Source organism: Pogona vitticeps, chromosome 13 (assembly GCF_051106095.1).
Source record: "Pogona vitticeps strain Pit_001003342236 chromosome 13, PviZW2.1, whole genome shotgun sequence".
NCBI lineage: Eukaryota > Metazoa > Chordata > Lepidosauria > Squamata > Agamidae > Pogona > Pogona vitticeps.
Window position 1 is genome coordinate 3,077,979 of NC_135795.1, and position 23,460 is coordinate 3,101,438.

At 42.0% G+C, this 23,460-nt stretch overlaps 1 protein-coding gene across 28 annotated transcripts in view; it reads left to right on the top strand.

The window, feature by feature from the left end:
• Positions 1 to 23,460, top strand: part of RBFOX1 (RNA binding fox-1 homolog 1) — a 1,225,669-nt gene that overhangs the window by 785,465 nt on the left and 416,744 nt on the right. For all 28 annotated transcript variants that reach the window (XM_078381447.1, XM_078381445.1, XM_078381443.1 and 25 more), the window contains one exon: positions 14,541 to 14,582. In XM_078381447.1, coding sequence (XP_078237573.1) covers positions 14,541 to 14,582 — 42 coding nt within the window. The remainder of the gene's footprint in view (positions 1 to 14,540; positions 14,583 to 23,460) is intronic.

Consider the following 23,460-nt stretch of genomic DNA (forward strand, 5'->3'; position numbering starts at 1 on the left):
CCCTTTAAAAAAAACACCCTCATTTTTGCTTGTTATATTTTTTATTGCTAAATGTGAAACCTGCTGGAACACAGGCTGAATGTTTAAACTCGGTGGGCAGGTGGGGGAACCACAGAACTGACATGAAATGTGGTGCAGTATTCCGCCTTAATATGCAACCTGATTTTTCCCCCCTTTTCAAAGAGGTGGTGAGCTCTCGTTTCTCTAATTGACTTCACTGAATTCTTGGTTGCTCAGCGCTTCATGAAAATTAGGCCAACTATATTTAGGAGTCTAAAGATAGGTTCGGAAATTTAACTTTCTGAACTCTTTTTCCTCCCCCCCCCCCACAATATCAAGGAAATGGGAAGTAATCCTTTTCTTTATTCGAGAACTGCTTCCTTATGCGTGCCATTCTAACAAAGGAAAAGATACTGTTGGTTGGGGTCACAGGGATCATGCTGAAGCCTCTATTATCGTCACTATTAAGTTGATTCTTACTTGCTGGCCTAGAGCACACCCACAGTACTCATCTGTCTCACTATGTAAGTCGGTGTTCTCTTTCCATAACAATCTTTTTTTTTCTGAGTGGCGGTGTAGTGGTAAATTTAGAGGACAGGTGGGCCCTGCAGTAGTCCTTGCTCCCTGCTATCCTTACAAAAAAAATCTGGCAGCTGTGTCGGTCTTTATCAATAAATGAAGAGCAGGTCTTTTGTAAAGCCAGTGTTGTTGAACTATTCATTCAAGACCCAACTTTGCATTGCAATGGGGAACCGCTTGCAACAGTACCCAGCTCCTGTTTGAAAAAAATCAGTTTTCCAGATATTGTAAGAACCTCAGCTAGGGATTACTACTACTAAGAGGGAATGAAATGGAAGTTTTCTATCAAAAGGAAAGTGGAAGTTGATCAGGTTGCTAGGTGAGCACCGTTCCATTTCCCAAGAGTCTATGAAGAGTCTTGTGGTGCCAGAGATGCGAGGCAGGCAACGATTAGAGCAGCTCCTAGATCAGTTCACTTCATGCTCCGGATGCTGTGATGGGTGCCGCTAGATGCATCATGCAAAAGGCAGTTTGCACCAGTGTTCTTGATGAACTGGTGTTGCCTAAGCACAGCACAGGTAGAAACAACTGTGAGCCAGTTTTGGGATAATCTAGGCAAGCCCTCTTCTTGTTGAGCTGATCATGGAAACCGGTGAGAGGAGAATCTGGATAAGAAACCGAGCTGAGTCCCTGAGGCACATGAATGGGTAGAGAAGCTTCATACCGCCAAATCAGGTTTGCCTACTCTTCTGGCGCTACTGACTTGGAGATTTCTCTCTCTGCCTGGTGAATCCATGAGTCCAGGTCCCTGAGAGTCCAGCCAGTATCCTGAGAACTAGAAACATCTCATGTGTATCTAATTCTACTCCATACACCTGAAATCAACCCAGTTCTTGCTTTTCTGACCCGTCTTTGTACGTATATCACCCTCTAGTTTGCAGTTGCTCGAAACAGTCTTTCGATCTGGATATGCAAGAAGCCATAGTAATAATAATAACCATTTATTTTTACAAAAGAGAGAGAGAGAGAGAAAAGTTTCCAAGCCACATAACTGCCTTGTACTTGAATCTCCCGAGGAGCTTTTCAAATATTATTCTAATGGAATTGGCAACTTTTTAGCTATTACCGCCGCTTTCATTTCTTCTCAGTGACATATAATTTCTAATGATTATTCCTTAGTTAGACTCGGTTTTATTAAAGAAATTAATATTTCCTATTCTGCAGTTTTGGCCAACCTTTCAGAAAGCCTCTAGCTCCGAGCTTCAAGCTTTACTGCACAAGACGATATATAAGCCAAAGGAATGAGGCAAATTGCGAGGGAGGGTGTGGGAAAACCAAATTTTATGATTATTTAGGGAGAACCCTGTGCCTGCGCTCTCCGCAAGAGAGTGTTCCATTTGCGCAACCAGTGGGTGCATGGCACAGTGGGAGAAAGTTACATTTTGAGACTGTAATGCCCAAAATCACACACCCGGCATGGCCTGTGGTGACGCTAGGAGAACTGCTGGCATCTGGGGTACTTGTGATTTGCCAAAACATTCTTCTTTAGCTTCTTTATTGGGATAAAAGTAGGATAAAAATAAATAAGTTCAACTCTTGATTCGAGGCAACTGTAGAACAAGTTCTCGGGCAGAGATGTGTGCCACACACTCGGTCACTTGGAGCACTGGTTCTTAACCTTGGGTTACTCAGGAGTTTGGACTGCAACTCCCAGAAGCCTTCACCACCAACTGTGCTGGCTGGGGTTTCTGGGAGTTGCAGTTCAAAAACATCTGAGTAACAAAGGTTAAGAACCACTGACTTGGAGCATGCCTGCATGATGTATATGTCATTTCTACCAATCCCATGTTTCCAGAAAGAATTGCTTTCCCTGCATAATCTCAAATGTCTTTTCCATTTCAGAACAAACAGTGTTCAAACAGAGCCAGCCAATAAAAAAAGAATAATCTGGCTGCTTGTTAAGATACAATCAATCAATCAATCAATCAATCGATCGATCAATCTCAGACCATGCAGCAAGACAGAAGTTATGATACATTTGGGCCATTTACAGAAATGTACCGTAGTGGAAATTTGCTCCAAGAGTGAGAGAATTTAGACACACGCACACAGAGAGAGAGAGAGAGAGAGAGAGAGAGAGAGAGATTTGCAATGAGCTGCTTTTATTTTATTTTATTTTATTTCAGTGTTTATTGACAGGAATGAATCTGGTTACATTTTACATCCTTGCACCACAAATACAGGAAGTGACCCTCTTCGGATCCAATGTTGTTCATGCTTAGGGTGGTGACCAAAGAGGATGGGAAGAGGTGGCAGTAGGTCATATCCTGTCCTCATGTGTTCATTCCAAACACGTTTACATGTCCAAACCAGGCTAAAAGGTATGGAAAGGCCATTTTCCTTCAGAGTAGAATGGGACCGGTATTCAGAACATGTTGGAAGTTAGCTTTGAATTGACTTCTTGAACTTATGAAGGGGACATATTATGCACCGTAAGGATTGTGGTCAGTGGTCTTCACAACAAAGGCTATAGTTTTGCATCTCCTCCCATTCTTGACATCGGTTTTATATTCCAGAACTGCCTCGGATTCCATGGAGGCATTTCCAGAGGTCAAGCACAGCTGAACCTTTGAATATTTGAGAATTTTGGAAAGGAAAAAAAAAAGTATTCTCCCTCAAAATCAGAATACATGTCTCCATGCCAAGGGAGGCTGTCCTCATCAATTTGGAAGCTGGGCTGAATTTTATCGTGAAACTCAAGCCAAACTTCTCCGTCTCATTCCTTTGCTATAATGACTTGGGGCCGTGGTGATGAGAAGGAGTAAGCCCATTCTGTTCCCACCAGTGAAGTCTTCTGAAAAGCTTCATTGCTGTAGAAATATATATATATATGGACATTCCCTCCCTGTGTGATCAATGAGCTGCAGACATAGTTCCCAAGTGTGGCAAAATTTAAAATTCCATTAGCTTGCCCAGCAGGAGAAGCCAAAAGGTCACGCTTTTCATAATAGGGCAGAAGGAACTTTTGGGCTTCTGGAACGATCGTTCATTTTGTGCGTGTGTCATAAGGCTCTTTCACATTTCCTCAGTAGACAGAAGTATGACGTCTTGTAGGGCTTTGCTTATTCTTTTCTCACACGGTTCCTGGAGTGGTTGGAACATGGCCATGAGCAGGGATTGGGTTCAAGGGTCTGGAGTGGGGAACCCCCTTTATCTTCTCCGTCTGAATTAGATCCCAGAGTTCTGAGTTAAAGGTGAGAGAAAGATAGTGGAGGGAATGGGGAGAGAGCGTTCTCCTTGCTACACCCATTTAGGAACTCTTGAAAAGTCCGATTAGCGAGTCACCCAAGGCTATCACACACAGCAAATCAATAATTAGTACAGTGGTGCCTCGCTAGGCGATGATAATCTGTTCCACTGAAATCGCTGTTTAGCAAAATCATTGTCTAGCGAAAAGCATTTCCCCATTGGAATGCATTGAAACCTGTTTAATGCGTTCCAATGGGGAAGAATCGTCATTGTCTAGCGAAGATCGGCCACTGGAAAGCCGCTTTGCGAACCGCCGATCAGCTGTTTAAATCGCTGTCTTGCGAAGCTTAGGTCCCAAAAACACCCGTTTTGCGAGCACAGAGGGAGTTGTCAAAATCGTCGTCTAGCGAAAATCGGTTTGCGAAGCAGGGACCAAACATTGTCCAGCGAAATTTCCCCATAGGAATCACTGTTTTGCGAATCGCTATAGCGATCGCAAAAAGGCAATGTCTAGTGAAAAAACTGTCATGCGGGGTAACTGTCTAGCGAGGCACCACTGTACGGTCTTTAGTGTTTTGCATTTTACAGATACATGTAAAATTGTTGCCAAAAATATGGAAATATTCTCTCTTGGGCTGATTTTTCCCCCAATACCTTCTTATTCACTCTGTGAGCAACAAACCAAGTTAAGATTTATATCGGTAGCACCACCAGCATCCAGCCAATGTCAACGCTTCGTAAGAGAAGGCCGGCCTTTGGTTCTTTCATCAGCGGTGTCTCGAAAGCCCTACTAGTGAACTGAATATTGAAATCAAAGGGTCTTCAGCAAAAACTCTGCTAGGAGGAGAAAATCTCTAGCCGGAATGACAGATCCTGAGGCTGAGCTATAAAACATACAGATCAGTAACACAGTGCCATAAGGATATATTGACTGTGGACCAAACTCATCAGAAGATTGATCAATCCAGCTGACTTGCATTAATTGTGAAATAGAAAGAACCGCACGATCAATGATAGGCAGGAAAGTGCGGCAGTAATGATGCCACATCTAAGTAATCCAGTAATGGAGAAGCTGATGTATAGCATATTGGAATTCCACCGTTCGGGGCTCCTGTCACTATAAAGTATATCCTGCAATTATGGGGAAAAATTGAGCCGGCAACAGTCGAGCTAGCCTAATCAGCCAATGCCACAATGGTTCTACTGATTAAACACTAAATTAAGTGGCACTCCAGTTCTGCAGCTTGCCTGCATTATTAAAAGAAGAAAATCTTTGGATTTGCACGAGGAAAAGGGCGGGGTGTGTGTGCATGCATGCATGTTTGTTTGTTTGTTTCAATCCAAGTAAATTATGATGATTAAACTTGGTCATGGTGTTCTGTAGTTCATCATCCTTGCCCTTATTGCACTCTGGTGCTGCTAAGAGTCCTCACCCTGACTGCCTTTGCTTATCCCTTGGAACGACTCAAAAGAGAGAGAGAGGGAGAGAGAGAAAGAGAGAGAGAGAAAGGGGGATGGAGAACAGAATGCACAGAAACCTTGAAGCAAAGTTCAAGCTGATGTCGAACTGGGCGGGGAGGTGGAGGAGTTATTCATGTAGGATTGGAAAACCATGAAACAGATGGTACAGTTCCATTAAAATGTCCCCTGGGGATGATTCAAAGATGGTTCTTTTGTGGGATCCTTCCTGTAAAAGAATCTCTTTCTCTTCCAGCCTTTCTTTCATTACTTACCAAGCTTGCTCTTCTCAGAGTTCTGGGTTAAGACTTACGTCTTTGATGGAACGTGTTCTGAACCACCTTAGCTTCTACACGTGCCCCACTTTACCTTTTCCTTCATCCCTTTCCTCTTATTTTTTCTTCTTCTTGAGTCATTTGTGAACTTCCTCGTCACGTCTCTCTCTCCAGTCTGCGTCAGCCTGCCAGGAAGGTCCATACCTTTCTGTTGTGTTCTGTACAGTGCTTAAGGTCTGACTGGGGTCCTCTGCACACACACTCTGCACTCCCTCTTCTATACAACTCCTACACAACCATTAATGTGCCTTGCAGACTTTCTGCTTTCCGGGACCCTCCTAGCAAAGCCACTGTTTTTGCAGGTCATAACTATCAGTGTAGAAAGCCATGACATCTAGATATACCAAACTATTCTGCAGGATGATCACCAAAATGGGTCAAAATTTAGTCCAGTCACATTCTAGTCCTGCCAGATTTTATTGTCTTGTTTTAATTCTGAGAAGGAGAGGCAGTTCTAAGTGCCTTATCCCACACAGCCCCCCCCATGACTGTGGGTGTACCTTGAAACAACAGGATTTTGTTGTTTTTTAGTCATTTAGTCATGTCTGACTCTTCGTGACCCCCTGGACCAGAGCACGCCAGGCCCTCCTGTCTCCCACAGCCTCCCAGAGTTGGGTCAGATTCATGTTGGTCGCTTTGGTGACACTGTCCAGCCATCTCATCCTCTGTCGACCCCTTTTCCCTTCACATTTTCCCAACATCAGCATCTTTTCCAGGGAGTCTTCTCTTCTCATGAGATGGCCAAAGTCTTGGAGCCTCAGCTTCATGATCTGCCCTTCCAGGGAGCACTCAGGGTTGATTTCCTTCAGAATGGATAGGTTTGTTCTCCTTGCAGTCCAGGGGACTCTCAAGAGTCTCCTCCAGCACCACAATTCAAAAGCATCAATTCTTCAGCGGTCAGCCTTCTTTATGGTCCAGCTCTCACTTCCATACATTTCCCACCTTCAATCTAATGTTGTTTCTACAAAGAAAGAAAGATAGTGGCCTACCAGTGCCAATTAAACCTCAGCACCAAGCTGAGTCAGAAATGATGGAGTTCCTTTCTGTGTCCCATTTCTCCATCCCCTTTACTGCCTTCATCTAAAGGAGGAAACAGCAAACTCCCTCCTCAAGAGATTGTAGTCCTCTTCTTGAACCATGAGCCTTTGCTTCCTGCACCAGCATTCTCAAGAAAGAAGGCAGCAGAAGATGGCTTTGCTCAAACTGCGGAAAGCAGGTCAAAAGTGGGAAAGAGTTTGATTCCTCTCTTTGGCTGGAGACCAGATCTGTTACAGCACTTGGTCACATCTTTCCTAGGATTTTCCACCAGCTCAAGCTGGGCTCCTTGGACCCAAATCTTGCTAATGGCAAGAGTTGTTTTCATATCCCTGACCCTAGTGTGCATTAGGAACATGGAAACCAGCATGTCACCAGCTCCTCGGTGTCTCCAACCTCTTCATGCTAGAAGGGGAAGCTCTACCTATGTTCTATTCAATGTAAAACTATGTCTCCGTGTGACTCAGGACCTGATCACCCGAAATGTTCTACAAGCACTCAATTGAGCAGGAGCAGGAACACCATCCAGAGAGCTCACTGCTCAAGCTGAGAAGGTCAAAAGCTTTGAAGACTGGGGTCATCCAGAAGGTACCACCTACTGCAGTGAGCGTTAGATCTGGAATGACAAAGGCTTCTCCTACTAAATGGGACAAGTTTATAGTGCAGATCATAGTGCAAGTGAGTACCCTTCCAGATTCCATTTTAACCTTGATTTTGGGAAGGGTCTCGTGGGCAGTTTTATTGTGAGTCCTTGCATGTCAGTTGGCTGGACAAAGAGTTTGTTCCTGTATAGCTAGCAATTGCTCCTGGATTCAATACTTCTTTCACCCTCCAGGGAGCAGAAGGCTCATGCCAGGATGATAACTGCCTTTCCCCCTGTCTTTCCATGCCCTGCCTTTTATTGGTGTGGCTTATTTTTGCCCTGGACTTTGTTTGAGGGTGCAGAATTTAGTGCTGCGGCATCTACAGTGGGAAGTTCATTTCCATGCCATTCAATCCTAGCTGGAGATCTTCAAAGTGCTCCTTTATTTAGCTGTAAAAAGAACAATAGTTTTCGAGAAAGCTCCAGAGGTGAAGCTCCAGCTGGGAGGTGGATTTGCAAGGATTATTTCCTGGGATTTATGAAAGATTTACCAAGCAGAAGCTGGGTTCAAGCATGTAGTTTCTTTCTGTGCCGCCTGGAATTATGAAAGATGGCAATGTTCCTAGGCTCATTTTTTTTTTAATATGTGGTTTCTGAGAAAGACTTTATGTCGCTGGACACCCTACAAGACATTTTGAAGAAGGCCCAGATCATCTCTGCCGTATCTTTCCATGTTCCATAGCACAACCCTAAGTTGAGGTCAATGTAGGAGCTCTCGCTTTTCAGAGTTGGGAGGATGGAAGGAAGAGGAAGAGGTGGAGAGAGAACAAGAGAGCAAAAGAATTGTGAAATTCCTGGTATGCTTCCATCAAGAGGTACAGAATGTAAACCACACAAACATGGGCTGCATTCCACCATGTGCAAACATTGATTTGATGTGTGCTTCTTGGTTTAGCCACAATTTGCTTAGAATGTGTTGCCTATGATGTAGCTTTGTCAAAAAAAACAAAACTCTGTTTTTTTAATGGGTGGCTGTTTAGCAGTCTTATACCTTCAAGTCTTTCCAGACAAGAAGCCATGGGTTTTAGCGGTGCTGGAGAAATTTGCTACATCCTTCCCTGACATTAGAGCTGACCCCACAGCTGCTAAAATGGAACAAAGGAAACACCATCTTTCCTTGTTACGCCACCCATTCTCTCTCCACAGAACGGCAGTTTTGTAAGCAACACATCCAGCGTCTTGTTACCGCGCCTATCACTAAAATGAAAATGATCACAAATAACCCAAATTTATGACTGGCTCATTGCTTCTCTCTCTCTCTCTCTCTCTCTCTCTCTCTCTCTCTCTCTCTCTCTCTCTCTTCAGAGTGAATATTTAAATCCAGAGCCGTCTCAAGCCAAAATTTATTGCAGTCCAGCCGCTATAAAGTACTACGAGGAAATAAAATCAATCTTGACCCAAATCTTAGCATGCAAAACACACACATGCGCATGCATACATGCTATAAAATACAACACACGGCTGCTCATTCAGTGCTCTCAGCTCCTGTGAACCAGCGGAATGGAGATTGTGTCTGAAAAGGTGTTTTATTGATGTCTACAAATTCTTGTTTTCATGAGGTCAAGGTCTATTGTTGCTTCCAGTCAAGAAAGTGCATCACATTCCTACAATACTGATATATTTCCTTAACCTTGAAAAATCAATGTTTTCTTTCCTTAAATGATTTTCTCAGCACCTTGGGTCTTCCCTGGTTCAGTGGTTCATGCCAGTTCATTTATCGGCCAAACGGGTGTACCGCATTTCAAAGCCCCATTGCCTCTGGGGGGGCACCCGCTTAGAGGCAGCACCCAGGGAAACTTCATAACTTCCAAGTTGGTATCATCCCTTCTTCTTGTGACTTCCAGTGTTATGGAGTGGAAGTCAGCAGAACATGTGAAGTTGAATCTAGACCACGTTACCTGAACTCAGATCTCATGGAAATGAAAAATTGGGCAGAAGAGGTACATCATGAATTGGTTCTACTCTTTCTGCTGGAAGCCAGTTCAACTATATATATATATATTTGAATCCATCCTCTAAATATATCTTAAGTCTTTGTCTATACATGTGCTGTTCGGAGTTCGCCATCATTTGGAGCTTAATTTGAAGTAGGTACTTAATTTATTAGTTCTGGTGGGTGGTTGGGGTTAGGGTTTGCTTTACCATTGTAAATTGCTTAGAGTAGTGCCCCACACTACGTCAGCAGTAAAAGAAAGAAAGAAAGAAAGAAAGAAAGAAAGAAAGAAAGAAAGAAAGAAAGAAAGAAAGAAAGAAAGAAAGAAAGAAAGAAAGAAAGAAAGAAAGAAAGAAAGAAAGAAAGAAAGAAAGAAGGATGGATGGATGGATGGATGGATGGATGGATGGATGGATGGATGGATGGATGGATGGATGGATGGATGGATGGATGGATGGATGGATAGCACAATCAGTTGCACAGAGAGGTGTGTGATTCAGTGTGCAATGGAAATTGAACCAGCTTTTTAACTCACACCAATTTGCAAGAATTATGTTCCTCCAATAAGCACAGCTAATAACATTTTGTTAATAACATATTTTCCTCCTTATTGCGAGAAGATTAAAATAGGGTTGACATAGGTGAAGGAAGACGTTTTGTTTTTATGGGAGAATGGAAAACGAGTCAGGTTCGTAAGTGACATGTACTTTATTTTTTATTTTTTTTACTTTTATTGAATTTATACCCCGCCCCTCTAGTTGTTTAGACTTGGGCTTGCCTATTTAAAATAAAAATTAAATTAAATTTTAAAAGTGTCATGTGTATATTAAGCCTGGAATCCCATTATAGATCTGATAACAAACACTTGTCCATGAAATAAAATTATAACTTCATTTGCTCTGATTCCAATAAGGGCTTCAATCTACCAGCCCAAATTCCTGACCCTGAACTGAACCCAAATAGACTTCACGCAATTCCATCAATTTAAAATATTGCCATACTAAGATCCAACTTGCGCCAGTAATTAAGAAATACTACATGGTGTTGATGGAGCGCTATTCCTGCCCTGTGTGCGATTTATAAAATCATTCTTTTGAGTGCATTCCAGTGCACTGAAGCCTGATACTAAAAGCTCTTTTACCAATTATTATTCTGTTTTGGGAACATTAAAACATAATCTACCATGAATTCATAATCCATAGTTTCTCTCTTTAATAATACAGACAGTAATGAGATAGTTGAGCTGAAGTATATGGGTGGCAAGATGGGGAAGGTTAAACAAGATATGTACCTTTCTTTTCTTCTTTCATTCTAAAATGAATATCAATTATTTGGTGAAGAAAGGCCTCCATTGACTTCCATGTGTAAGGGGACAAATATCTTTAAAAAAATTTTTTTTTACCCATGTTCAGTTAAACAGCGGATAGTTTTGTGTGTAGAATACCAGCCTGTTGCAAATCGAATCACACGTATTGGAAAAGAACCACACATTTATAAGATGGCATTATAGCTTTGTGAAGCTAAGGCTCCATCCGGTCATTTCATCCGATTTCTTTATACCAAAGTTAAAATCCTGCCTCTCTCTCTCTCTCTCTTTCTGTGTGTATATATATGTGCACAAAAGAAGGGAATATCTTGGTATCTCTGTGTGCTTTGATATAGGAACACCTCCTTTTGTCCTCATGGCTGTGCTTTTTGCCACACAAACCACAACGGGCTACAGCCACTGCTCTTGCAGAAGTATGCTGCAAATATTTTCTGTTCACCTTCCTCTCTCTACGTGGAAATATCCTCCACATAGAAAGCACGCCCCCCAGTGTATAAAGAGGCTCTCGTGTTGTATGCCACTAGATCCAACTTCATCACATGTAGAAACTTTGTCCATCATATATTTTCATTTTTTTCCCCTTCAGTACGTCTCTCTTAACACTGCATTTTAATAAACGGCGTGGTTTGGGTGCATAGAAATGATTCATGACACAGTAAAGTGTAATATACAGTATACAGGACGAGCCAGAGTTAGTCCTTGAATACTAAACAACAGCATAGCTCAGTGTTTGGTACATGCTGTTGCATTTTATCGCGTTATTCTCATTGTGGTAGCTGGTGTATGACTCTTTATAGGGCATGGTTCTTATGCTACTTCAAAGTACAAGTAAATTAAATACACAGCAGGATAGCTATTGTTAAGGTAAAGAAGGGAGATATTTATTTGAATAGTAAACATAGATAAAGATTGTCCAGAGGTAGCTGTGTAGGCTGTTCAGAAAACTTAGTATTCAAGGTTTTTACCACACCGGGCTCTTTTTAAAAGAGTATTTATGGAAATATTTTCCTTTGTTCCCAACTGGCAAAAAACAAAGCCCCTGGATTTTGATGGAATTTCCCCTACTCTGGATTCCGGTTTAGACTCACAAGGCACTTTATTATGTTTCAAAGCCCTAATTAAGCTATCACGAGGAGTAATCCCTTTTCTGAACATTTGAGAACTGAAAACGACAGAAAACTACTCTGAAAGCAATCTAAGGCCGCGTGGAGACAAAAGCACGTATTCTGTGCAAACCTCCCCTAGGTATATTCTTGGGATCTAATCCTTAATCCTGAGGTTCAGTTCAGTTCTTCTTCCTCTGCCCCAACATCCCGCCATGAAGGGATGAGCAGGTATAATTCACCGGACAGCGTCCTCTCCATCATGACTCTGCCTCTAGTTTCAGCAACGCAGGGCGCTCGTGACGGAAACAACGGCAGGAGCTCCCCTAACTCACACCAATTTGCAAGAATTGTGTTCCTCCAATAAGCACAGCTAATAAGATTTTGTTAATAACATATTTTCCTCCTTATTCCGAGACGATTAAAATAGGGTTGACATAGGTGAAGGAAGACGTTTTGTTTTTATGGGAGAATGGAAAACGAGTCAGGTTCGTAAGCGGCATGTACTTTATTTATTTATTTTTTACTTTTATTGAATTTATACCCCGCCCCTCTAGTTGTTTAGACTTGGGCTTGCCTATTTAAAATAAAAATTAAATTAAATTTTAAAAGTGTCGTGTGTATATTTAGCCTGGAATCCCATTATAGATCTGATAACAAACACTTCTCCATGAAACCATGCCCTAGGAGGAAAGACTGAAAGAAGCACATACAGCTTTGAGAAAAGAAGACTGATGGGAGGTAGGATAGCATTTTTCAGCTACTTGAAAGAGGAGGGTCAGGACCTGTTCTCGGTCATCCCAGTGTGCAGGACACGCAATAAGGGACTCAAGCTACAGGAAGCCAGCTTTCGGTTGAAAATCAGGAAAAACTTCCTAACTGTTAGAGCAGTACGACAATGGAACCGATGATCTTGGGAGGTGGTGAGCGCTCCAACGCTTTGGAGGCCTTCAAGAGGAAATTGGACCACTCTGCTTTGATCTGATAAGCTCTGTTTTTTTGGGTTCCTGCTTCGAGCAGGAGGAAAAAAAAAACAGCAAGAATGAAGGGTTGTGAAAAATGTCACAAAGGACACAGCCATCACTGACAATATTTCTGCTCCGAATAACATTGATTCTTGGTTTTTTTACTTGTTTCTCTTTTCTCCCCCATCAGTGTGGGATATTTACTGCTTTACCCTGGATCTTCCCACTGGCGAGACTGGCACATAATTGCTCCCTTTTCCTTTTATTTCCCATCTAACGTATTGATCAGCTTTGTGGCGGAGAGCCATGCCTTGCGTTCCCTCTCTCCAGCACCCATCAACCACAAAGACAAGACCTGCCAGCCTATGTTCCACCCCTGATGCATGATACTTGAACAGGCTGACACAAAGCAGCCCAACCGTTTAGCCATCATCCTTCCGAAAGCGTGTTGTTCAAGTCCTACATGGATTCTCCTGGCGGATAAACCCTTGACCTCACCCTTCAATGATGAGAAGTGTTTTCAAAGTCCTCCCTAGCGTGTGAGATCTGGAAGCGCTGACCCTCGAGAAAGCAACCGGGACTGACATGAAGTCTTGAAGGGAAGAGAAAGTTTTGGCATATTTTGCCCAATCCAAACAAAGCAAAGGTCCTTTAGGGTTAAGAAGTGAAAATGCTTCAAGATTGCTGGGTGTGCTCAAAGTTCATCTCTTCAGTCCCTCAGCCATAAATTAAATATGTTATGCTTTTGGTTCCACTGGTTTATCTGGACAGGTTTACATATTACAAATGCATTATTTATATTTTCCACTAAGTGCTTGGGGTTGGAAAGGTCTCTCTCTTAAAGCTAGCACATTTAGCAAATGAAACAGAGAGAAAAGAAAGAGAGAGAACAGTTGGGTGTTCATTGAGTGTTTATAGTGAACTCAATATTTACACTAAAGAAGCATTGTGCAAAATGCACAGCATTAATTTTTTTTCCGCCATTGTTTTTGGAAGCTTGTGCGACGTTATAGATAGAGTGCGGAACAAGGAACTCAGAAGCCCTGGGTTCAAATCCCCACTCGGCTAGGGAAGCTTATTGGGTGTTGGTAATGGCAAACCCCTCCCTGAACTTCTCAGATTCTTCTAAAACCTAAGGAAAATCCCTATAAGTTTGACAAGACTTGAACTTCCGCAAAGACAAAAACTCCTTCATACATCCCTAAATCCCACAAGTGGTGTGAATAAATTTTGCCGTCTTGAAGAACCAGAATGTGTAATTGGCTTTCTCGTCCTATAGTTTTCAGCCTTTGCTTGCCACTAAATTTTGTTAGATATTTAAAACACATTTCTCGGGCTCAGGTCAACTTTTGTGAATGTGTGTTTGTGTGTGTTTAAAGGTGGATAATATTGTTTCCCATATGGACAACTGCTTTGGAGGATCTGAAAGTCATGACAGATAATCCATAACTTCTCCGCTCTCCATCACCCCAAACACCCTTCCATTTGAAGTGGAATATGTTTGATCTCCTCCCAGCTCCCTGGACTGTTGCATCTTGACTCCTTGTGTTGCTCCTTTGTAAATGCTTTAGAGCTACTTCTAAATTTCTATTCCCAACTCCCCAGCTCTAGACTCTGTGATGTTTGAAGAATGGCATGCCTCTTGGAGGTGTCATTTAGAATACACTGGCCAAACTGCTGTTGCTTATTGTATTAAATCACAACTAGAGTAGGCCCATTGGATCGAGGGAACTAATGGAGAAGTTGACTCAGCAAATCCCTGTGATTCGGTGGGTCTACTTGAGCTGTGATTTCTAAAGAGCAGCATTTTGTCCGCTGCAGGTTGCAAATGCCATATGTAGGTCTACTCAATGGGAAATCTTGAATCTTGTCTGCAAATTGTATTTGCCACATGATCATGAGTGGAAAAGATAGGTATGTGATTCAAATATTGCATTTAATTATTTTCTCTTTTTTTCCCCCATTCCTTGCAGATCTCCAGACAACAGATGAATTGTGAAAGGGGTCAGTTAAGGGTAAGTGTAACAAGATGCAAACGTTTTAATGAAAATTAATATCAAACTTGAAAACACCTGTAACATGTATTTAGAAAGGATGCTTAGCTATAAAAGACTGCTGTATGTCACAGCCTGTACTTTCCTTGACTGTGTATCTTGCACTGAGTGTGTTTTGTTTTGCGATGGGTCCTTGGGAAATACAGACGATCTTAGTTTGGAAATTCAATGGAACAGGCAAGCATATGTCTAAAATCCTATTACCTGAGGGTTAATTATAAGGCGTCTGCCTTCATACATTGTCTAGTTTGACTTTTAAGTGAATGGTTTCTTGTTGCATTGAAAAATGAGGTTTTTTCCTGGAGGAATTTTCATTTGTTTTTACTTATGAGAAACATGTGTCTACTCTAAGCAATGTAACTTGCTTTATTTGTTTGTTTCTCTGATGCTTGACATTTGTGGTACGTTGTTCTTTTGTATTGAAGGAGGAGTACATTCCATATTTTCTTTTGCTAACTAGGGAGAAAATGTGTTGCATAAGTAGGTTGCTAATACAACCTACTGAGAAAGGCATAATTGAGGCATGAGAAATATCTTGTGTTTTGAATTGGCTTCTTCCTGGCTCATTGTGTGATCTCTACAGAATAGGAAATATTGGTAGAATTGAATTTTAATTCAGCGTAGTTGTGTAATTCACAAGAAATTCCTTCTACCTTCTGTTGAAATATGTAGATATAAAAATCCTGGTTCTTCCAACTTTTTCTTTTCAAAGGAAACTACAGTACTGAGCACTAGGAATGGGTGAAAATTTGTTTGGTTCATCGGTTCCTGCTAACTTATCATAATTTGCCAAATTCTTCACAAACTGAGTTGCTGAAGTTTTTTTAATTCGCGTAAGAACAAAGAAAATTAGTCACCCATCAATGTGGAGACCTCTGAGTGTTTAGCCCTTGAACAACTCACCTTGAATTCCTATATATTCATGTTGATGATGGCTCAGCCCCACGATGCATTTCTGCACCAGGTGGATAATTTCATCTGTGTAAGGAAAGCATGCTGGAGGTCCTCGATGGTTGTGTGTTTGTCTTCTTGTTGCAGTGTTTGTTCCAGTTGGTGGAAGTAATCACAGCAAAAGCTTGCTGGTTCGTAGGTTGAAATAGTATAGAGGCCCTACTTAATATTCAGAATGTTGTTTGTAGAGAACTTCAGATTTATAATTTTTAAATTTCATAAATATGCCAAACGGTAAAATTTTATATGCAAACTTGGTTGTAAATGAAGCCGTTTATGTTGCTAAAACAGTAAAATAACTTACGTTTTGGTGCAAACGTTAAGTATTGCATGTGTTTTGCTTTCCCCAATTTTTCTGTCTTTGCTAATGGGGGAAAGGCTGTTTTTCCTCCCTACGGCTTCAACGTTTTCAGAAAGGTTGTATCTCCAGATTACCTTTCCTTTTCTGTCTCCATATGAAACTCTGACTAGAGATGGCCAACGTCACATCAGCGCCCTTCTTGTACCATCACCGCACACCCACACTCTAAAATGAAGACGCCATGCATATATTGAAGTAAAGGTATCACCCAGTTATTGAAGAGTGTCAAGGATTTTCAAATGGCAAGTCTCGGTACCTTTAAATGGACCTCTTAAAGCAGTGGTCCCCAACCTTGGGCCTCCAGATGTTCTTGGACTGCAACTCCCAGAAGCCTTCACCACCACCTCTGCTGGCCAGGATTTCTGGGAACTGAAGTCCACAAACACCTGGAGGCCCAAAGTGGAGGACCACTGTTTTAAAGGATCATAAGATCAAAGAAGACCCATTATGGATTTGCTTTACATGGCCATGATGAAGGCAAGCCAAAACAGAAGGTGCTGGCTATTCCAACTCATAACTGCTTGACAACGTTCAGACATCTATAGGTGTGTTAGGAGCCATGGCTATTTCCCGACACCCTTTGGAGAATATATGCCACCAACTCAATAATTGAGTATACATGCCTACATTGGCATAGATATCCTTGTGCGACATCTAAGGGACATGATGGGTTAGGCTCTTTTTCATGGAATGTCCATCGTTCTGTATTTCTCTCAATCTTTCCCAACAATAACTGGGCAGAACTTTCTCCCAGTACTGTTAGACCCAATCTGTTTTTGATCCACAGCTTGGCTGAGCTGGTTGGCAATTCTGGCAGTGGTCTAAAAAGTAACTTCCCCAGGCTCTCGTGATACTCTTTAAACCAGGGCGAACTAGGCCAACAGCCGTTTGGGTATTGAATAGCAAAGTCCTCTTTTCAGTAAGTCTGTTTTATCTCTTCCACCACTCCGGAGATGTGTCTCAGTTAAAACAACTCTCATGGACGGCTCTTTTATTTCATCTCTCTCGTGTTTTCCCTTTCTTTTCTTTTATTAAGGCCCTTATGGGAAGGAATTTGGCGACTAATTCTTCAGCCCATGGAAAATGTGTATATGTGTGTGTTTGTGTGTGTTGCAGACAGAGATACTCTTCGTCCTATTTCATTTCATATTGTGACTGGAGGGGGGAAAAAAGCAGTCTTTGAAACATGAATCATACGAGCTTATTTAAGGCTGTGAAGCAGCTTAGGATCACAGCCTTAGGTAGAAATAAGCTGTAATTCACAAAGCTATAAAAAGCCACAGTGACAGCTTCAGAAGCCCATCTTCCTGGATGGCTGTGAAGTCTTGGTTTTCTTAGAGCCTTAACATTTTGTTGTTGTTGTTTAAACTGATGAAATGCAGAGCTTCCACTTATGGGTTCAAGATATTGCTCTGCTTAGTTTGCATGCTCACGAGGTGGAATTGTCCAAAGGGAAGATCCTTCCCAGCTGTGCAAACTGAAAGCTCTTTGCTGTTGAACTTGGTTTCTTCTCTGTGTGGACACCCTGTAGATTGGTGGAAGCAGAGCAGACTTTAGGCAAGGAATCCGGGAAAAGAGGAGCCTACGGTCTTTCAGCTGCAGTCTTTTCTTACTGCTTCAATGGTAATGTGACTCAACACAGTTGTCTTGTGCTTTTCAGGGAGGAGAAAACCATTATGACACTGAATTGCCTGTCCCTCTTTAAATTTTCTTTTGACCTCCTTTACATGGTCGGTGGGTGACACTGGAGACTCAGATGCTGGTTTGGCAGTTCACTATAGATGTCGAGAGGATGAGATGGTTGTAGAGTGTCACCGAAGCGACCAACATGCCTTTGACCCAACTCCGGGAGGAAGTGGGAGACAGGAGGGCCTGGCGTGCTCTGGTCCACGGGGTCACGAAGAGTTGGGCACGACTTAATGACTAAACAACAACAAAAATAGATGTCTAGGACCTCTAACCCAGCTTTTCCTAAGTGTGGCAGGATATGGAGATACCTGCTGGATTTAGCTGATCACATACCCCCTTCTAGAGCTAAGGCCAGCAGTGTCATCCTGATCCACCGATCCTCTGTGGATCAGTGGTTTCAAAACCTAGCATCAGGTGTGTTTGCTCAGCTGGGCTGTGTGACTTAAACTACGGCCCCTTAAGAGGAGACAGCACTTTCCCCCCACATTGAGTGCAGAAAGGAAGGAAAAATGATTCCCCTTAACTCACATCCATGCCCAGTTAACCATAGAATTAACCATAGAGTTCTGAAATCATGGAGTTGGAAGGGGCTGCACATGATTGCCCAGAAGATGCCCAAGTATAATTATGATGCTTTCCCACCCTTCAGAGAAACTCCTTCTCTGTCCCTCTGCCAGAAGATAAAGAGGGCAAGAATGACATCTCCATAGAACCTTTGAGGTTCCCCCGCCTAGAGTGGTCTATTGACTAGATAGGCGGGATATAAATAAAATAAATAAATAAATAATAAATAAATAAAACAATAGACGATTGAAATGCCATGATAGATTCATTGTTCTGAGAGCAATGTTAAGGAAGTTAGGGAGGCAAAGGTGTATATTAAACACACAATCAAACCAGTTTTTGCAAAGGAGATTGAAAGAGGAAAACAAGATAGAGGAGCTAAGTTAATAGGTGGAAAATTTGACATATGCTGATAGAACGTAAGTTTCTTTCCTGAAACAGAGACCAGTATCCCGTTCAATATTTACACATGCAGACCTTGAACTACAGAAGCTGGCATAGGGATTTGACAAGGAGCGGGTCAGTGTCAGAATGTGGGCAGCCAACCTCTTCTTAGATTATCCCATTCCTTTCCATAGGTGGGCCTCCGTGCATGTGTCAGTGTTGAGCAGATGATGGCCAGTGTCAAAATAAAATGAAAAAAAAATTACATTAAATTAAATTAAAAAGAACTAGAAAGCACCAAGAACTACAGAGCAGGGCACATTTTAGGGTCTAGAACCGCAAAATTAGCACATTTGACAAGGAAAGCACCTGGATCTTACATTCAACCCACTCTATATATACAAAGTTGATTTAATTTATTTAATTTATTTTTAAAAAAAAAAATAATACTGGTAGGACAGGTTTAGAGCTATATTTAAAGCAGGCAAGCTTTAGTCAGCAATATCTTGACACTGTGATGCTAATTCCATCACTTTCCTCTCCCTGATACAAAATAATTCTTCCCAAAATAATCTTTTAGAAAGTGTTTTGCTTGCCAATCCATCCTCTTAGCTGCATCAGTGAATACATGGCAGCGAGATTGGAAATATGGAAATATTAGCAGGGCAAACAAAGGCAGGGATTTAAAATTTTGCTCCAAGGTAAGAGCGGGCATGTTAAGGGTAGGCCAATCTAGGTTCATTTCTGGGGCATGCATGTGTGTGTGTGGGGGGGGTGAGGACTTAATTTAGTGCAGATTTTAATGCCGTTTTGCTCATCTCCCTAAAGTGAACATCAACCCAAATACCGTTTGCAAGAGAAATCTAAATTTAAGAAAATGCATGTCAAAAGGTGCCGGCTTTGCAAAAGTTCAAAACAAGGTGTGCATTAAAAAAGAATCTCCATGAGAGTAGAAGTGCAAATTCCCACACAGAATTGTTTTAAAAGGGTTTGTAATCCAGTATGGTCCCCATACGGTTGTGGGTGCCAACCTTGGGGCCCCAGATGTTCTTGGGCTACAACTCCTAGAAATCCTGGCCAGCACAGTTAGTCGTGAAGACAATTCTGAGAGTATTAGTCTGAGAACATCTGGGGACCCATGATTTGGAACCAATGGACTAAAGTCATGGCAGTGGAGAGAATTAGGGAAGGAATGAGGCTGGTGTCTAAAATGTAAGGTGGTTGCATGAGATGGGAGCTTTACAGATGAGCACCTCTTGATTGTCAGCCAGCTGGCGAAGAGCTTTAGGTGGCTGTTCATACCTGAATCCTTGTTCCTGCTTTAAACTTCAGAAATGTCCATGGCTTGAGCCGAATCCTGGTGTTTGAAGTGGAACGTGTTTCTCTGCTCATCAGGCAAAGTCTGGAGCTCAGGTTCCTGTTTTGTGCGTTACTACCTATTTAATGGAACATCTCCATGTGGATGGCTACTCTTGTGACCTAAAGTTACACAGAGTTATTTCTAAGTGTGCACCATCCATGACAGTTCACTCAGATTCACCTTTCTGCCAAAGAAGAAAACTGTTCCAAGGCCAGGCACGTGTTGACCCAAACTCTTCGGAAGGGGAGAGATTTCCATTAATTGAGATTAGCAAGAAACGTCAACCCCTAACAAATGCAAACCGAAATCCTGAAATTTGAACAAAAATACTTGGAACTAGTTCCTGCCACAAAAGAAGGAATCCATTTATGTGCTTATTCAGTGGGATACTTTTAAAAAAAAAAACTGGGGATGGAACAGAATTGTGTTTCAGTACAATTTCAAGAAGATACACAAAATTACATGTATTTAAGGAAAGGACCGTATCTTCCCCTATTAGCTTTTTCAGTGATTAAGATCATCAGAGGAGGCCCTCCGGTCAGTGCCATTGCTACCGGCCCAGGCACGGCTGATGGAGACACAAGAGAGGGCCTTCTCGGTGGCAGCTCCCAGGTTATGGAAAGCTTTCCCTCGGGAGATCACAACGGCCCCCTTCCATTTTAGCTTTCCACCAACAGCTGAAGAACTATGTAAATACACACATGCATGTCTTTGAAGACATGCAGTATTTATTTCATTTAGGATGCCCCATTCCCTATCTAAAACTTCACTGATTCTTTTGATGGTACATGATCCTTTCCATGAATAAAAACTGAAGATATTTTTTTGCTTCTCAAACCCTTTGAAAACTTAATATTGCAAGTTAGTTTATCGTCAGTAGCAAAATTCCGTCCTTCTTTATACCATTCCTTTAATTGAAATCCACACTTTAATTTCCAATTTTTAGCTATAAATTAATGGTGCTGCAGATAGTAAATTTGTTATCTCTTCTTTTACCGTCCAGTCCCATTGTTCCTCATCAAATATTGATAGCAGTTTAATTGTTTTTTAATGTATATCTTACTGTGTTTTTAATTTTTTTTTTAATATGGTGAGCCACCTTGAGTCCCCTTCTTTGAAGAAAGGCAGCTATAAAAAAGATATATGCATTAAGAAAAGTTCACCCCAAAAGGAGCAAGATTTATCTTGTTTAAAAAAAACCCAAAATGCAGAGGAGCTCAACTGAACACAGAAGTCAGCAAAGGATGAAGTCCACCGTTACATATTTTATGATCACGGAGATGAGGGAGGTAGGAAAGCCTTCCTTGACTCTTATCGCTCAAACTTTCTCCGTTGCCCTGCTGTCTTGCAAAGAAAGATGAGCAAAGTTTTCTGTATCAAATTGTTTGACTGATACCTCTTCCGCACAGCACATGACAACAACCGGCCGGGAAGGAGCAGGTTGGAGAGAGGCGAGCCCATTAAAAATGAGAATTGTGGAAATAACAACCTAAAGGATTTGCCAATGAAAACTCCCCAGGTCCTGGCACATCCTCTTTAACATCTTCACTCTCATTCACTAGGTTAGGCGAACTCCCCTGGCATGTGATTGAAAGACGGCTCCTGCTTAGAAACGCGAGTTTCTCGGAAAGGAAAACAAAGGATAAAAACAAAACACTTGTTAGGTCCAGGAAATCAGAGGAGCAGAAGAACAGCCGTGCTTTTCAACGGAGACACTAATGATGTCCCACTGTAGAAGGCCTACAGAACGTTCTTTGCAAAGACATGATCGGATGGATGGTCATCCCACACAGGCCACGGTTAGCTTGAAACTCAAGACAAATTTGTTGGAAGTGTGTGTGTGTGTGTGTGTGTGTGTGTGTGTGTGTGTGTCTGTTTTTGTTTCCTGAAGTAACCAGCATGCAAAGAACTATCCTATATCTTAGGTTCCCCAAAAGTGATGATATTGGTCTCTTGATTTCCCCTGTCCTTCTTTGACCTCCATTTCATTGGCAAACATGACTTGTGTTTGCTGCTGGATGGTGAGAAGGGTAAGATCATCATAATCAACAACAACAACCTTAATATATTCGCGAAGGCTTTCACGGCCGGGATCTAATGGTTGTTGTGGGTTTTTCGGGCTCTTTGGCCGTGTTCTGAAGGTTGTTCTTCCTAACGTTTCGCCAGTCTCTGTGGCCGGCATCTTCGGAGGACAACAACAACCTTATCATCTTAGAACTACAGAGCTGTAAGGGATCAGGGATCAGGGAATCCCATGGATCAGGGAATCCAGCCCCTGTGAAGGAGGACCAGTGGGGAATCAAACTCCCAACCTCTGGCTCCACAGCCAGAGACATCAACCCCTGAGCTACCCAGTAGATGCTTTGGCCTAGATCAATGATTCTCAACCTTGGGTCCTTAGATGTCCTTGGGCTAGAACTCCCAAAAGCTTTCACCGTTACTGTGCTGGCCAGGATTTCTGGGGCTTGTCATCCAAGAACATCTGGGGCCCAAGGTTGGCATCCATAGGGCTTTCGAACCTACTAATGATTTAGAACAGCAACATTTTTACCTGCGCAGTCCAAGTTAAGAGCAGAATATCTCAATGGTTTAGGCAGCTGGTTGCAGAGCGAGAGGTTGGGAGTTTAATTCTCCACCGTGCCTCCTTGATAAGGGCTAGACTCGATGATCCAATGGGTTCCTTCCAGCTTTGCAGGTCTAAGATCTTCTTGCTATCTTCTAATTTCTTTAACTCATATCTGAAGTTTTGAGATATAATTAAAAAAAGAAAGAAAGCAATGCCACCAAAATGGTAAATAATGATACGGGTTGCCTTTGAAAACGAGCAATCCTGTGTCTGTCACCATTATGAAGAGCAATGACATCTACGTAACCTAAAAGCTCTTATCCTGAGCTGATGCTATAAAGTTCAAGACTCTGTTTTGGGTCTTGTGTTCAACCAAGGAGCTTGCCCTGCTCTACAGGCCAAGGTTGTTGGCACTTCCCATGTTTCTTCCACGTCAACTGCAGCTTGACAAAGGGTCAAGCTTGACAGAGTGTCTTTCAGGACTCAAAAGATAGCATCTCTTGGTAATATTTTAGTGGTCTAATAAAGTTATCACCCACCCTTACTTTCAGATGGTATCTGCACAGGGTGGTATTTCCCCCATTTTTATTAGGCTTTTATTTCACCTCAATTTGGTGTGTGTTTTTGATTTACTTCGTACCAAAAGAGTACCAGTTTTCTGCAGAGTTATATTGTGCAAATTTTAGTACTTCAACAAGGGGTGGAGAGAAAAAAAAAGCCCCCTGTCATCTTATTCACATAATGGAAGCAAGGAAATTTGCAGGGACTAATAAGCTGTCAACAGGTTATCTTGGCATGTCAAGAGGGCCGGGCTCAACAAGAATGAAGAATTTAACAAGCACTCGTCACATCCTTAATCTGGAGACTCAATGTGATGCACTCAACCACAAAGCCATCTTGGCAACATAACGAGCTTTAAGACAGACATTTGTCTACTACTAATTATGACTAGAAGGAAATAATG